The sequence below is a fragment of the Scomber japonicus genome, chromosome 19, assembly GCF_027409825.1.
Source record: "Scomber japonicus isolate fScoJap1 chromosome 19, fScoJap1.pri, whole genome shotgun sequence".
In the NCBI taxonomy this organism is placed as follows: domain Eukaryota; kingdom Metazoa; phylum Chordata; class Actinopteri; order Scombriformes; family Scombridae; genus Scomber; species Scomber japonicus.
Genome location: NC_070596.1, coordinates 29996210 through 30011166, shown reverse-complemented (window position 1 = coordinate 30011166; position 14957 = coordinate 29996210). Strand labels below are relative to the sequence as shown.

The window sequence follows — 14957 nt, the reverse complement described above, 5'->3', positions numbered from 1 at the left end:
AAAGAAAGGGGAAGAGAAGAGAAGAGAGGAGTAGAAAAACAAAAAAGATTGTCGTTAAGATAATGTATTAAATGGAGGACATTAAGAGTAGTTGACAGTGAATTTGATGTTTATCTACCATGAAGAGAGTCACACTGTTTGTCAACGGCACGTCCTCAAATGGAAAGGTAAAAAAGAGAGAGATAAAAGAGGGGGAATAGGTGTTCAAAATGGCTAATTGTAGGAGTTTGTCGGACATTTTTGGGTGATTAACAGCCGTGTAATGTGTTTTTAAACGTGTGTTTTTACCGGTTATCGTGCAGGTGGTGGCTGTGTACGGATCCATGGAGGATTTACTGTCTGTGGCGAGTTCAAAGCTGAAGATCAGAGCCTCTAGTGTTTATAACGGGAACGGCGGCCTGATAGACGACGTGACGCTCATCAGGTAAAAGTGTTATAGGTGATGTAGTATTACAGTAAAAGTACTGCAGTATTATAGTGATGTAGTATGCAGTATTACAGTAAAAGTACTGCAGTATTATGAGTGATGTAGTATGCAGTATTACAGTAAAAGTACTGCAGTATTATGAGTGATGTAGTATGCAGTATTACAGTAAAAGTACTGCAGTATTATAGTGATGTAGTATGCAGTATTACAGTAAAAGTACTGCAGTATTATGAGTGATGTAGTATGCAGTATTACAGTAAAAGTACTGCAGTATTATAGTGATGTAGTATGCAGTATTACAGTAAAAGTACTGCAGTATTATGAGTGATGTAGTATGCAGTATTACAGTAAAAGTACTGTAGCTAGTTTACACTACTTTATATACAGTTAGCTAGTTTATACTACTTTATATACAGTTAGCTAGTTTATACTACTTTATATACAGTTAGCTAGTTTATACTACTTTATATACAGTTAGCTAGTTTATACTACTTTATATACAGTTAGCTAGTTTACACTACTTTATATACAGTTAGCTAGTTTACACTACTTTATATACAGTTAGCTAGTTTATACTACTTTATATACAGTTAGCTAGTTTACACTACTTTATATACAGTTAGCTAGTTTATACTACTTTATATACAGTTAGCTAGTTTATACTACTTTATATACAGTTAGCTAGTTTATACTACTTTATATACAGTTAGCTAGTTTATACTACTTTATATACAGTTAGCTAGTTTACACTACTTTATATACAGTTAGCTAGTTTATACTACTTTATATACAGTTAGTTAGTTTATACTACTTTATATACAGTTAGCTAGTTTACACTACTTTATATACAGTTAGCTAGTTTATACTACTTTATATACAGTTAGCTAGTTTATACTACTTTATATACAGTTAGCTAGTTTATACTACTTTATATACAGTTAGCTAGTTTACACTACTTTATATACAGTTAGCTAGTTTATACTACTTTATATACAGTTAGCTAGTTTACACTACTTTATATACAGTTAGCTAGTTTATACTACTTTATATACAGTTAGCTAGTTTACACTACTTTATATACAGTTAGCTAGTTTACACTACTTTATATACAGTTAGCTAGTTTATACTACTTTATATACAGTTAGCTAGTTTACACTACTTTATATACAGTTAGCTAGTTTATACTACTTTATATACAGTTAGCTAGTTTATACTACTTTATATACAGTTAGCTAGTTTATACTACTTTATATACAGTTAGCTAGTTTATACTACTTTATATACAGTTAGCTAGTTTACACTACTTTATATACAGTTAGCTAGTTTATACTACTTTATATACAGTTAGCTAGTTTACACTACTTTATATACAGTTAGCTAGTTTATACTACTTTATATACAGTTAGCTAGTTTACACTACTTTATATACAGTTAGCTAGTTTACACTACTTTATATACAGTTAGCTAGTTTATACTACTTTATATACAGTTAGCTAGTTTACACTACTTTATATACAGTTAGCTAGTTTATACTACTTTATATACAGTTAGCTAGTTTATACTACTTTATATACAGTTAGCTAGTTTATACTACTTTATATACAGTTAGCTAGTTTATACTACTTTATATACAGTTAGCTAGTTTATACTACTTTATATACAGTTAGCTAGTTTAGTCCAGTGGTTCCCAACCTAGGGGTGGGGCCCCTCCAAAGGGTCAGCAGATAAATGTGAGGGCTGCTGAGATGATTAATGGGAGAGGAAAGAAGAAAAAACAAAGTTCTGATACACAAATGTGTTTTCAGTTTTTGGACTTTTTCTCTAATCTTTGATTTTTGCTGAAATATTGGATCATTTGAACATTTATTGAAATGAAAGCATGTGAGAAGTTTAGAGGGAAAAATCAGTATTTGGTGGAGCTGTTAAACTCACTTTCTTTCCATCACTGTGTGTAAGATATTTAAACTTGTGTGTATCTGTCTGCAGAGATGATGATGTGTTGTACATATCAGAAGGAGATACATTTGAAGGTAAGTTTATTAAGTTCAGATTTTAGATTTTATAAAACTTGAAGGCTTGTTCACCTAAAATATAAAATAATGTTATTTAACACAGATGTCTGTCTGTGAGGATGAAAAGGGAGATTTCAGGAATAAACAGGAGATATATTTAAAAGAAAATCAATAATAAAATTCAAGTCTTTAACACCCTGAAGCTGCTGTTCAGACTCATTACCTGTAGATCAGATTAGTTTTAAAGCTGTGTGATGAAATGAAGCATCAGCAGACTGACAGTAACTCTCTGAGCTGTGTGCAGACCCTCAGGACGACGACGAAGGTGCCGAACAGACTCACACTGATTGGCTGACGCTCAACGTTGGCGGACGCTGCTTCACCACCACGAGGTAAATATGACGGCTTCGGCTTGTTTCTCATCTCAGTTTGGATTTAAACATCAATATGAGCAGATATGAATTTATATATTTGGTAGGGCTACGTATCGGTACTAGATACACTTGAAATGATATTTGAACAGAATGATATGGTTTTATTGTGTGTGTGTGTGTGTGTGTGTGTGTGTGTGTGTGTGTGTGTGTGTGTGTGTGTGTGTGTGTGTGTGTGTCTGCAGGAGCACACTGGTCAGTAAAGAGCCTGAGAGCATGCTGGCCCATATGTTCAGAGAGAAAGGTAACGACCTTCTTTTAAAACATTATTAAACATGTTTCTGTTTGTCTCTTCAGTTGAAAACATCATTCACATCCTCTCTTTTCTTTTCTTTTCTTTTCTCTCTTTTCTTTTCTTTTCTTTTTAATTTCAGACGTCTGGGGGAACAAGCGTGACTCTCAGGGAGCGTACCTGATTGATCGCAGCCCGGACTACTTCGAACCGATCCTGAACTACCTGAGACACGGACAGCTGATCATCAACGACGGGATCAATCCGCTCGGTAGATAAAACTTTAAAAAACTCATCAGATCCACAAACATGTGACCATGAAGTCATGTGACCATGAAGTCATGTGACCATGAAGTCATGTGACATCACAGGTTTCTAATCAGCTGACTGTCTGCTGCAGGTGTGCTGGAGGAGGCTCGCTTCTTTGGCATCGAACAGCTGGCCGAGCAGCTGGAGACTCTCATAAAGGTGTGTGTGTGTGTGTGTGTGTGTGTGTGTGTGTGTGTGTGTATCTCTATGTGTGTGTGTGTGTCTGTGTCTGTGTCTGTGTGTATCTCTATGTGTGTGTGTTTATCTCTGTGTGTGTGTGTATCTGTGTGTGTGTGACTGTGTGTATCTCTGTGTGCATATCTGTGTCTGTGTGTATCTGTGTGTGTGTGTGTGTGTGTATCTGTGTGTGTGTGACTGTGTGTGTGTGTATCTGTGTGTATCTCTGTGTGCATATCTGTGTCTGTGTGTATCTCTGTGTGTGTGTGGATCTGTGTGTATCTCTGTGTGCATATCTGTGTATGTGTGTATCTCTGTGTGTCTGTCCGTGTGTGTGTATCTGTGTATGTGTGTGTATATCTCTGTGTGTATATTGAATATAAACATTCAGATATCTTTGTCCTCTTGTTTCAGGCCACTCAGCCTCCTGAAGATCATTCTCCTCTGACCCGGAAAGAGTTTATTAGATTCCTGTTGGCAACGACGACCAAAGCAGAGCTGCGATGTCAGGTACACACAAACACACACACACAATCACACACAAACACACAATCACACACAAACACACACAAACACACAAACACACACAAACACACATCAGCTGTTCTTTTGTTAATAAATCATCATGTGGGGAAATTTTTTCCCCTCCGAGTGAAGATTTTTTTTTTACCCGAGTGAAGATTTTTTTTTTTTCCAAGCGAAGATTTTTTTTTTTTTTTTCGAGTGAAGATTTTTTTTTTCCAAGCGAAGATTTTTTTTTACCCGAGTGAAGATTTTTTTTTTTTCCAAGCGAAGATTTTTTTTTTTTTTTTCCGAGAGAAGATTTTGTTTTTTTCGAGTGAAGATTTTTTTTTTTTCCAAGCGAAGATTTTTTTTTTTTTTCCGAGAGAAGATTTTGTTTTTTTCGAGTGAAGATTTTTTTTTTCCAAGCGAAGATTTTTTTTTTCGAGTGAAGATTTTTTATTTTTTTTTCCGAGTGAAGAATTTTTTTTTCCGAATGAAGATTTTCTTTTATTTTAAGTGATATTTTTTTTTTTTTTCCAAGTGAAAACCTTTTTTCCGAGTCAGAACTCACTTTTTTCCCCACAGTGGCCCTAATCTTCTTCCGTACAGAGGAGAAAACAAACCTCACACAAACACTCAGTCCTTCAACCTTTCGTCTGTTTCTGGTTTTTCAGGGTCTGAACTTCATGGGCGCCGATCTGTCTCGTCTGGATCTGCGTTACATTAACTTTAAGATGGCGAACCTGAGAGGAACCAACCTGACTCACGCCAACCTGAGCGGGGCCAACCTGGAGAGGGCCGACCTGTCCATGGCTTCCCTGGATGTATGTGTTCAAATCCCATCACACAGGTTCACATTAGCTTAGATCAGAAGATTAACGACTGGACTGGTGATCAAAATCACTATAAAGCCGACTGCAGTTATCAAGTTTGTTGAATATGAAATTTGTGTCAAAATATGATTTTTAGGGCTGTCAAACGATACATTTTTTAAATCGAGATTAATCGCAGAATTTCCATAGTTAATCGCGATTATCTATCTATCATCTATCTATCTATCTATCTACCCATCTATCCATCCATCTATCCATCCATCTATCCATCTATCCATCCATCTATCTACCATCCATCTATCCATCCATCTATCTACCATCCATCTATCCATCCATCTATCTTCTACAGATTCCTTTAAAAATCTCACCATAATCATTTTTATAGGTTTTTCAATTTCAATTACAGGTTCTTAATTTAATCCATATTGGTACATAGATATTAATATTGGTCACATATTGATGATTGTGTGTGTGTGTGTGTGTGTGTGTGTGTGTGTGTGTGTGTGTGTGTGTGTGTGTGTGTGTGTGTGTGTGTGTGTGTGTGTTCAGGGAGCTAATCTGCAGGGTGTGAAGATGCTGTGCACCAACGCTGAAGGAGCCTCACTGAGAGGATGTAACTTTGAGGATCCAGCTGGAATCAAAGCCAACCTGGAGGGTGAAGCAGCCAATCACACGTCTCCTTCACACACACACACACACACAGTGACGTTTTTATTGATCTTACTGATGTGTGTGTGTGTGTGTGTGTGTGTGTGTGTGTGTGTGTGTTTTTTTAGGAGCCAACCTGAAGGGTGTGGACATGGAGGGGAGTCAGATGACGGGAATCAACCTGAGAGTCGCTACACTGAAAAACGCCAAACTGAAGAACTGTAATCTGAGAGGAGCAACGCTGGCTGGGACGGACCTGGAGGTGAGAGCACACACACACACACACACACACAGTCATACACACATACACACACACACTCATCGGCGGTCACTCGAAACGAGTATGACTGTCTTCTGCATGGGGTCGTCTACTTGTGGGTCTTCAGGTGGGCATAGAGGCCGATCCGTGACCCACATATTTTGGTGCAGTGTTGACATGGGAAAATGGTAGTGGGTTGTGGTCGTGCTGGAGCCTTTTTTTGTCTTTCCTTGCGGAGCTGTCGTTTTGTTTCTACGACACGGTGGAGTTCCCCCTCATAGTGCGCAGCACCTTCTTGCACCACTTCCTTCCATCGGTGCCTGTTCAGAGCCATGTGCTCCCAGTCAGGAGATGAAATACAGATTTTTTTAAGGTTAGTTTTGATGTTGTCCTCGAACCGTTTCTTTTGCCCGCCTGGAGCTCGCGGACCTCTCTCCAGTTCAGAATAAAGAATTTGTTTTGGAAGACGGGTGTTGGCCATGCGGATGAGATGGCCGGTCCATCGGAGTTGGAGTTTTATTATTGTGGTGGTGATGCTGGACATTTTGGCCTCTGCCAGAACGCTGATGTTTGTGCGTCTATCCTCCCATTTGATCCTCAGTATCCTCCTCAAGGTTCTCTGGTGGTGCTGTTCCAGAGCTCTCAAGTGCCTGCTGTAGGTGGTCCATGATTCTGCCCCATACAGCAAGGTGGGGAGAACCACGGCCTTGTAGACCAGGAGCTTGGTGTCAACCCTGAGATTTCGGTCTTCAAAGACCGTTTTCCTGAGTCTGGCATATGCTCCATTGGCACAGCTCAGGCGGTGGTTGATCTCAGCGTCAATGTCCACATTGGAGGAGAGAAGACTGCCGAGGTAAGGGAAGTGGTCAACATTCTCGAGAGGGGTGTTGTCCACATTTATGATGGGTGGAATAGACGGCTGATTGGGTGGAGGTTGGTATAGCACCTGGGTCTTCTTGATGTTTAAAGCTAGACCCAGGGCTCTGTAAGCCTTAGCAAAGGCATTCAGAATACCCTGTAGGTCTTCTGCGGAGTGTGCTGCTATGGCGTTGTCATCTGCATACTGGAGCTCCATAATGGTGGTGTTTCTAACCTTGCTTTTGGCTTTCAACCTCGCAAGGTTGAAGAGCCTACCATCGGTTCTGTACCGGATCGGAATTCCCTGTGGTAGGTCTTTGCCAATAATGTGAAGTATGGCAGCAATAAAGACAGAAAACAGGGTGGGTGCAATAATGCATCCCTGTTTGACCCCTGTCTCCACGGTGAAAGGCTCGGACATGGAGCCGCTGTTACTGAGCACCGTGGCTGTCATTTCATCATGGAGTAGCCTCAGGATTCTGATGTATTTGTCCGGGCAGCCATACCTCGACAGTATGTTCCATAGAGCCTGGCGATCTACTGTATCAAAGGCCTTTGTCAGGTCAATGAAGGCCATGTACAAAGGCAGCTTGTGCTCACGGCACTTCTCCTGTAGTTGGCGGGCTGTGAAGATCATATCTGCTGTGCCTCTAGATGGACGAAAGCCGCACTGTGTTTCTGGGAGTATTTCCTCAGAAAGTGGCAGTAGACGATTAGTGAGAACACGAGCAAGTACTTTGCCAGTTGTTGACAGGAGTGAGATGCCTCTGTAGTTTCCGCAGTCAGCTTTGTCTCCCTTCTTAAATATGGTCACGATCAGAGCATCCCTGAGCTCTGAGGGGAGTTCTTCCTCTTCCCAGACCTTCAGAAGGAGGGCATGGAGGCAGCACAGGAGTTCTGCTCCACCTTCCTTTAGAACCTCAGCTGGGATCCCATCTGGACCGGTGGCCCTGTTGTTCTTCAGGCTCCTGATGGCATCTTGGACCTCGGATAAGGTGGGAGGTTCCCCCATATCTTCCCTGATGGGACTCTGAGGGATGTGACAGATGAAATTTGATTGAGTTGCAGTGTTACGGTTGAGGAGTTCCTGGAAGTGCTCTCTCCATCGCTTGTTGATGGACTCGTTGTCCTTCAGCAGCACCTGTCCATCCTTCGAACGTAATGGGTTCAAGCCGCGACGGCTTGGGCCATAGACAGCCTTAGTGGCACTGAAAAAGCCTCTGGTGTCTCCAGAGTCTGCCAGACGCTGGATTTCCAGTGCCTTTTCTGTCCACCAGGAGTTCTTAATCTGCCTCACACGGTTCTGGACATCAGCCTTGGCTCTGGAGTGAGCCAGTCTCTTAGCCTTGCAGGTGATGTCGCTTTGCCAAGCATGAAAGGCTTCCCTTTTTTTGGAGATCAGAAGTTCTATCTCAGCGTCGTTTTCATCAAACCAGTCCTGATGTTTTCTGGACTTGTACCCAAGGGTGGTTTGGCAGGTGTCGAGGATAGTGGTCTTAAGCAGGTTCCAGTGCTCTTTGATGTTCCCTGGGTATTCCTGTTTGAGACTTTCTCCAAGAGAAGCCTGAAGCTGCTGCTGGGCGGCAGTTTCAGTCAGGCTTTCAAGGTTTAGTCTCTGCCGGCTCTGTTTCTTCTGCAATCTCCTCTTCCTCTTGAGTTTGATGGACATCGTGGATCGTATAAGGCGGTGATCTGTCCAGCAGTCGTCGGAGTTGATCATGGCCTTAGTGATGTTAACATCGCGCTGATCCCTGGTTCTAACAATGACATAATCGATGAGATGCCATTGTTTGGAGCGAGGGTGTCTCCATGAAGCCTTGAATTTGTTCTTCTGGCGAAAGATGGTGTTAGTGATGGTAAGATCATACTGAGCACATTTGCTGAGAAGCAGAACTCCGTTGGAGTTGATGTTTCCAATGCCTTCCTTGCCAATGGTGCCCTTCCAGAGGTGGTGGTCTCGGCCGACTCTGGCATTGAAATCTCCCAGAAGAATGATCTTGTCCTCTTTGGGGATTTTTGACAGTGTCTCATCCAGACAGGCATAGAAAGTCTCTTTCATTTCCTCATCGGAAACAAGGGTAGGTGCATAGGCACTCACGATTGTTGCCATCTGGTTGTTGGCAAGCACCAGACGGAGAGTCATCAGACGCTCACTGATTCCCACAGGGAGTTCAGCGAGGTGACTGATCAGTTGGTTCCTAATGGCAAACCCAACCCCATGGATCCTGAGCTCATCTGCTGCTTTCCCTTTCCAGAAGAATGTGTAGCCACCCTTCTCCTCCTTCAAATGACCTTCCTCTGCCCGTCGAGTTTCTGAGAGAGCAGCTATGTCAATCCGGCATCTCCTCAGTTCTCTAGCAATGATGGCGGTTCTCCTTTCCGGCCTGTCACTGGTAGCACTGTCCATCAGTGTGCGCACATTCCAGGCTCCAAAATAACACACACACAGTCATACACACACACACACACACAGTCACATACACACACACGCACACACACACACACACAGTCACAGTCACAAACACACACACAGTCACACACACACACAGTCACAGTCACAAACACACACACAGTCACACACACACACACAGTCACATACACACAGTCACATACACACACACACACACACAGTCACAAACACACACACAGTCACACACACACAGTCACACACACACACACACAGTCACATACACACACACTCAGTCACACACACACACACAGTCACATACACACACACACTCAGTCACATACACACACACACACACACAGTCACAAACACACACACAGTCACACACACAGTCACACACACAGTCACACACACAGACACACATTCACACTCACACACACAGTCACATACACAAACACAGTCACACAGTCACATACACACACACACACACATTCACACACACAGTCACACACACACTTTCTTTTTGTCTTCTAAAAGGGAGGCGAGTCCTCACATGTGACTAAACAGACACATGTCCCCACAACATCAGTAAAACAAGAACACACACACACACACTTTTTTCAAATTTCCAGTGTTTCCATTCAAAGTTTTAAACCACTGTATTATTATTATTTTAAATATTTTGGTCGATGTTACGTGTTAATTGAACATCCTGAGAGTCCTCAAACAATCACAGACACTGAACTTTAAAGTTGGACTTAAACGACTTTGTGTGTTTTTTGTGTGTTTTTTGTTTTTTTTTGTTTTTGCAGAACTGTGATTTATCAGGATGTGACCTGCAGGAGGCGAATCTGAGAGGCTCCAACGTGAAGGGAGCCATCTTTGAAGAGATGCTGACTCCTCTGCACATGTCTCAGAGCGTCCGCTAAACAGCCGTCCACACACAGCTTTAAGATCACGGCACAAACACTCTTCCTCCTCCTCTTCCTCTTCCTCCTCTTCTTCCTCCTCTTACTCCTCTTCCTCTTCCTCCTCCTGTACCTTGTCCTCTTACTCCTCCTTTCCTCCTCTTTCTCTTCCACTTCCTCCTCCTCCTCCTCCTCCTCCTTTCCTCCTCCTCTTCCTCCTCCTCTTCCTCTTCCCCCTCCTGCTCCTCTTCCTCCTCCTCTTCCTTTCCTCTTCCCCCTCCTCTTCCTCCTCCCTCTTCCTCCTCCTCCTCCTCCTCTTCCTCCTCTTTTTCTTCTTCTTCCTCCTTCTCTCTCCTCCTCATCTTCCTCTTCCTCCTCCTCTTTCTCTTCCCCCTCCTCTTCCTCTTCTCATCCTCCTCCCTCCCTCCTCCTCCTCTTCCTTCTCCTCCTCTTCCTCCTCTTCCTCTTCCTCTCTGATGAATACCAAACTTTGTATTTTAACTCTGAACCAAAACCGTTGAGTGTCTCTACATCGTGAGTTACGTCCTCGCTCTGTTACGGTTCATAATGTTAGTTTTTTATATTTTTTTTAATCATGTCTTCTCTCTCTGAGGAAAACATTTGTACAGTGATGATAGTTTTAAGAATGAACTCCGCTGGGTTTGTGAATGTAGTTACTGATGATATTCATACGCCTTCAAAATCAGTTTAAAAGTAGTTTTTAATAATTGTGCTGACTACTGTTCAGTGCCTCTTCAGCTCCAGGCTAAAAAATAATGATCATTTTTTAATTTTAGTTTATTTTATTAGGAGCCTCATTAGCTATTACAAATTATAATTAGGGCTGTCAAACGATTAATTTTTTAAATCGAGATTAATCGCAGAATTTCCATAGTTAATCGCGATTAATGGCGTTTTGAATTGCATGTTTAAAATCCTGTTATTTTCCATTTGAAGGCAGTTTTAAGCCCATAATGTAAAGCATTTCTTACCAGAGTGTCTTAACTGGGAATCAATCACGGCTCTGCTGCGACTCCCACACTCCAAAATGGTCCTTTGGTGGAGCTGAGGCTGGCTTGGCTGCACCTGGGTGTTTAGCGTGGAGGTGCTAACTCAAACTCCACGTACTCCGGTGGTAGTTAAACTCCGTTTGACACAGGTTGCATTTTACTTTTGACTTGTCAACTGAAGCGTCTGGAAGTGTTTTAAAGTTAAACAAGCCGTTCAAAAGTCCAGTAGCTCTCTTACTTTCCATCAGCGCGGTAGGTTTACTGCAGGAGGCCACTTCAAAGCATAGCGCTACAGCTAGAGGAGCCGTCTACGGGGGAGTAGAAGGGACAAAAAGGCTTGCAACATTAAAATGTGATTAAAAAAAATGTACGCGTTATGGATTGTATTAATCTAATCGCGATTAACGCATTAACGCTGACAGCCCTAATTATAATATACAACAACAATATGTAGACAGACTCATACAATTAAAAATACATGGTGAGGTTTATAGCAAGAAAGAAAAAAGAACTAAATATAAAATGATATTATGAAATAATATAAAACACCTATATATCAATAATATATATTTAAATACCTGCAGTGGGAAATAAGTTAGAAAAATATACTTTTTTACAACTGTAAAGCAGAGGTGTCAAACTCATCTTCATTCAAGGGCCACATACAGACCAATTTAATCTTATGTGGGCCGGATCTTTAAAGAGATGGAGGGAAGGAAGGAAGGAAGGAGGGAAGAAAGGACAGACGGAAAAAAGGGAGGAAGGGAGGAAGGAAGGAAGGAAGGAAGAACAGAAGTAAGAAAGGTATATGAAGGACAGATGGAAGGAAGGAAGGACAGAAAGAAGGAACGAACGAACGAAAAAGGGAAAAGGGGAAGATAGAGAGGAAGGACAGAAGGAATAAAGGGAGGAAGGGCTGATGGAAGGACAGAAGGAAGAAAGGGAGGAAGGAACGAAGGAACGAAGGAACGAAGAAAGGAAAAGGGGAAGATAGAGAGGAAGGACAGAAGGAAGAAACGGAGGAAGGAAGGAAGGAGGGAAGAAAGGACAGACGGAAGAAAGGGAGGAAGGAAGGAAGGACAGAAGGAAGGAAAGTGGGCCGGATTGCACCCTTGGACGGGCCGGTTCTGGCCCGCGGGCCGCATGTTTGACACCCCTGCTGTAAAGGGATATTATTATAATAATAATAATAAACTTTATTAATAGAGAAGCTTTTGGGATGTAACTTTACAGAGAAAAATAAAAGAAATACAATAAAATTAAACAACAGCAAATAAACAAGAATCATAAAAATAAGTTTAAATGATAATTAAATAATTAAATAACTCGGAGCTCACGTCTCTACTAGCTTTAGGTAGAGTAGTTTATACATTTGGTTTCTCGTGCACATATTTAAAAGACCTCAGCAGTAGATGATATAGTTTGATATGAGTTTAAAAAAAGGAGCAAATATTAAAAATTAAAAGACTTAAAATGAGAAGTTTTTTAATTTCCGTTTTTTACAACTCCTTTTTTAAATTCCAAATAAATATAATAAGTGTGTTTGAACAGCTGATATTACCTCTGAATGCCGATGAGGGAAAACAACATATTTTTAGTATTTTAGATTTAATTTGAGCCATTATGTGGACCTCCGACATAAAGTCCGGTGCTTATGGAAACATTTTGGTCCTGCCTGATTTATACTTATTTTTTTATTGAATTTGTCGCCTTGCATATCAGCATATCAGCGTCAGTGTAAAAATAATAGTGTTCACATTTATATCAACCTGTAAAACTATAATTAAGTGTATAGACTCTATAGAAGAAATGGACGTAACATCCGTGACGTCACCCATTGGTTTGTGGACTGCTGCTCGGAAGCCAATAGTTTCTAATCTAGGCAGCGCCATCTTGAACATTTCAGGTGCATGCTGGGAAAAATAAAAACAGGGATTCTACTTATATGGGCATGAGGCGGAGCCATGGGTGGAGCGGGGAGGTTGCTATGGTTGCGAGGGCTGGATCTCGAGGACATTGGTCAATCAACCTGTCAATCAGGACGTAGCCACGCCCTAATGCATACCCTGCTTTATCGTCACATATAAAATCAGGGAGGCCAAAATGTCCCAAATGAACATCATACTGCATTGAAGAAGGCTTTAAACTAGCGATTGAGACCATAAACACATTTTGAAAACGTTTACTGAGGTTAGAAATCAAGTGAGAAGTTGGTGAATTCTCCATTGACTTGTATAGAGACGGTCGCCCCCTGGTGGCCTTTTGATAGAATGCAGCTCTAAGTTACTTCCACGTTGGCCTCATTTCAGAGGACCAGAACTCCCCGCCTGGTAGAAATGTTTAAAACAAGCAAAAACATTGACTGTATTAAAAGCTCTGCTCGTTAAACTGCTGTTTGTTCGTTTTTACACGTGATGTTCGGTTGTTACCGTGGCAACAGGAGAATGTATATTTGAGTCAATCTGCTGAATGTTGGTGTATTTATGTGGTTTTTTTTTGTCTTCATTCGTCAGAAACTGTAAACTGAGGTGCTAAAAACCTGAACCGTCTGTTTCTCCTGCTGTTTTTATCACTCTTATGTTTAATAAATGTTTTTATTAAAATCCCTCCATTGAAAATAATAATGTGTTTCTTTGTTATTCCTTCAATTTGTTTTCACCGTAAATCACAGTTTAAAAGATGACGTACAGCTCCTCTCAGCACGTAACACTGAGTCACCATGCTTCTAAATTGTTTTGGTGATGAGTGGAAATTAATCTTTAACATTAAACCAATTCACGTTGTGTATTAGAGAGTTGGATTTTGGACCAACAAACAATCTTTCATTTATTTTATTTTCTCTTCTTGGAAACTCCCACAGTAGGTGTGTCTTCTCTGCGAGTGTATACATTGAGACAACACCGAGGCCACAGAAAAGTTGACTTCAGTAAATGTTATTTTAAATCCAGGTGTTGTCGTTCAGCACTGCAGAAACATCTGGATTTACGGGATCTAACATCTGGAGCCACAGGTACAGCTGCATGTTCTTTTTAAAATCGTTCCCTTTCTTTAGTTTAGATGTTGTAAATGTCTAGTTTCAGCCTGATGACTAAACACCTGTCGGCCACCGTACACGCAGGTCCCGTTTTACAGGTGAGGAAAACAACACAGACAATTTACAGCAAGAGAGAATATTTCTTTCAATTAATCGATTAGCTGTCAGGAAAAAAATATTCAGTTTACTGTCATAGAGAGAAAAATATTCACATTTAAGAAGCTGGAATCAGTTTTTCTTTCCTCTTGTGTGTACTTTCCTCCTAAGTGTGTGTACTTATATGTTCTCAATGTTTGGTGGTGGTGTTCGTATAGCGGGTGTGTGTATGTATATTGTTCGTGTCCGGTGGGTCTCTGACAGGTTGTGAAAACGAATTTCCCCATGGGACAATAAAGGCTATCTATCTAGCTATCTAGCTATGTAGCTATCTATATATCTAGCTATCCATCCATCTATCTATCTATATCTTCCGCCGAGGACAACATGTTGCACCACCATGTTTCTCCGGTTTCTCCAGAACAGACAAATCAAACACTGTTATATAGTGAAGGACTTCTGTATTTTTTCCACAAGTTTTAGGACCACTGTGAGTTCTACACACTTAAGGGGATGATGGGGTATTGAATTGGTTGCAATCTACAGTCTCACCACTAGATGTCACTAAATTCCACAGACTTGTCCCTTAAAGAAAACTAACATCAAGCAACTACTGAGTGAACTATTTAGCGTTTATCACACAGGGAGAAGAGAATGAGTGAGTAAAGGAGTGATTTTGGACACAGTTTATGTCTTACAGTACGTCTGGGTCAATGATGGGGTTTTTTTTGTGTCCATGTGGTTTAGCCCAATTTAAAAGGGGTTCAATTTGAATGTGTGCAAGTTATTCATACGTTTATTTCCACATTTGA

The 14957-nt window shown here is 41.0% G+C and overlaps 2 protein-coding genes across 7 annotated transcripts in view; both read left to right on the top strand.

Moving 5' to 3' along the window:
• The window catches only part of LOC128380154 (fibroblast growth factor receptor 1-A-like), a 40667-nt gene that overhangs the window by 21622 nt on the left and 4088 nt on the right, over positions 1-14957 (top strand). For 2 of the 6 annotated variants that reach the window (XM_053339864.1, XM_053339863.1), the window contains exon 2: positions 13687-14025. Coding sequence is in view for 3 of the 6 variants with exons in the window: in XM_053339860.1 (XP_053195835.1) it covers positions 14082-14147 (66 nt within the window). In the remaining 3 variants the exon portion in view is untranslated. Of the gene's footprint in view, positions 1-13686; positions 14026-14074; positions 14148-14957 lie in introns of those variants that run through there. The other 4 variants (XM_053339860.1, XM_053339861.1, XM_053339865.1 and 1 more) reach the window with 3 other exon arrangements.
• kctd9b (potassium channel tetramerization domain containing 9b) lies at positions 24-10090 on the top strand. The gene is made up of 12 exons (XM_053339847.1): positions 24-167; positions 303-424; positions 2414-2457; positions 2744-2831; positions 3056-3114; positions 3245-3373; positions 3503-3570; positions 4003-4098; positions 4767-4916; positions 5475-5580; positions 5702-5835; positions 9910-10090. The coding sequence occupies exons 1-12, from the start codon at positions 120-122 to the stop codon at positions 10024-10026; spliced, it is 1161 nt and encodes a 386-aa protein (XP_053195822.1). The 5' UTR covers positions 24-119; the 3' UTR covers positions 10027-10090.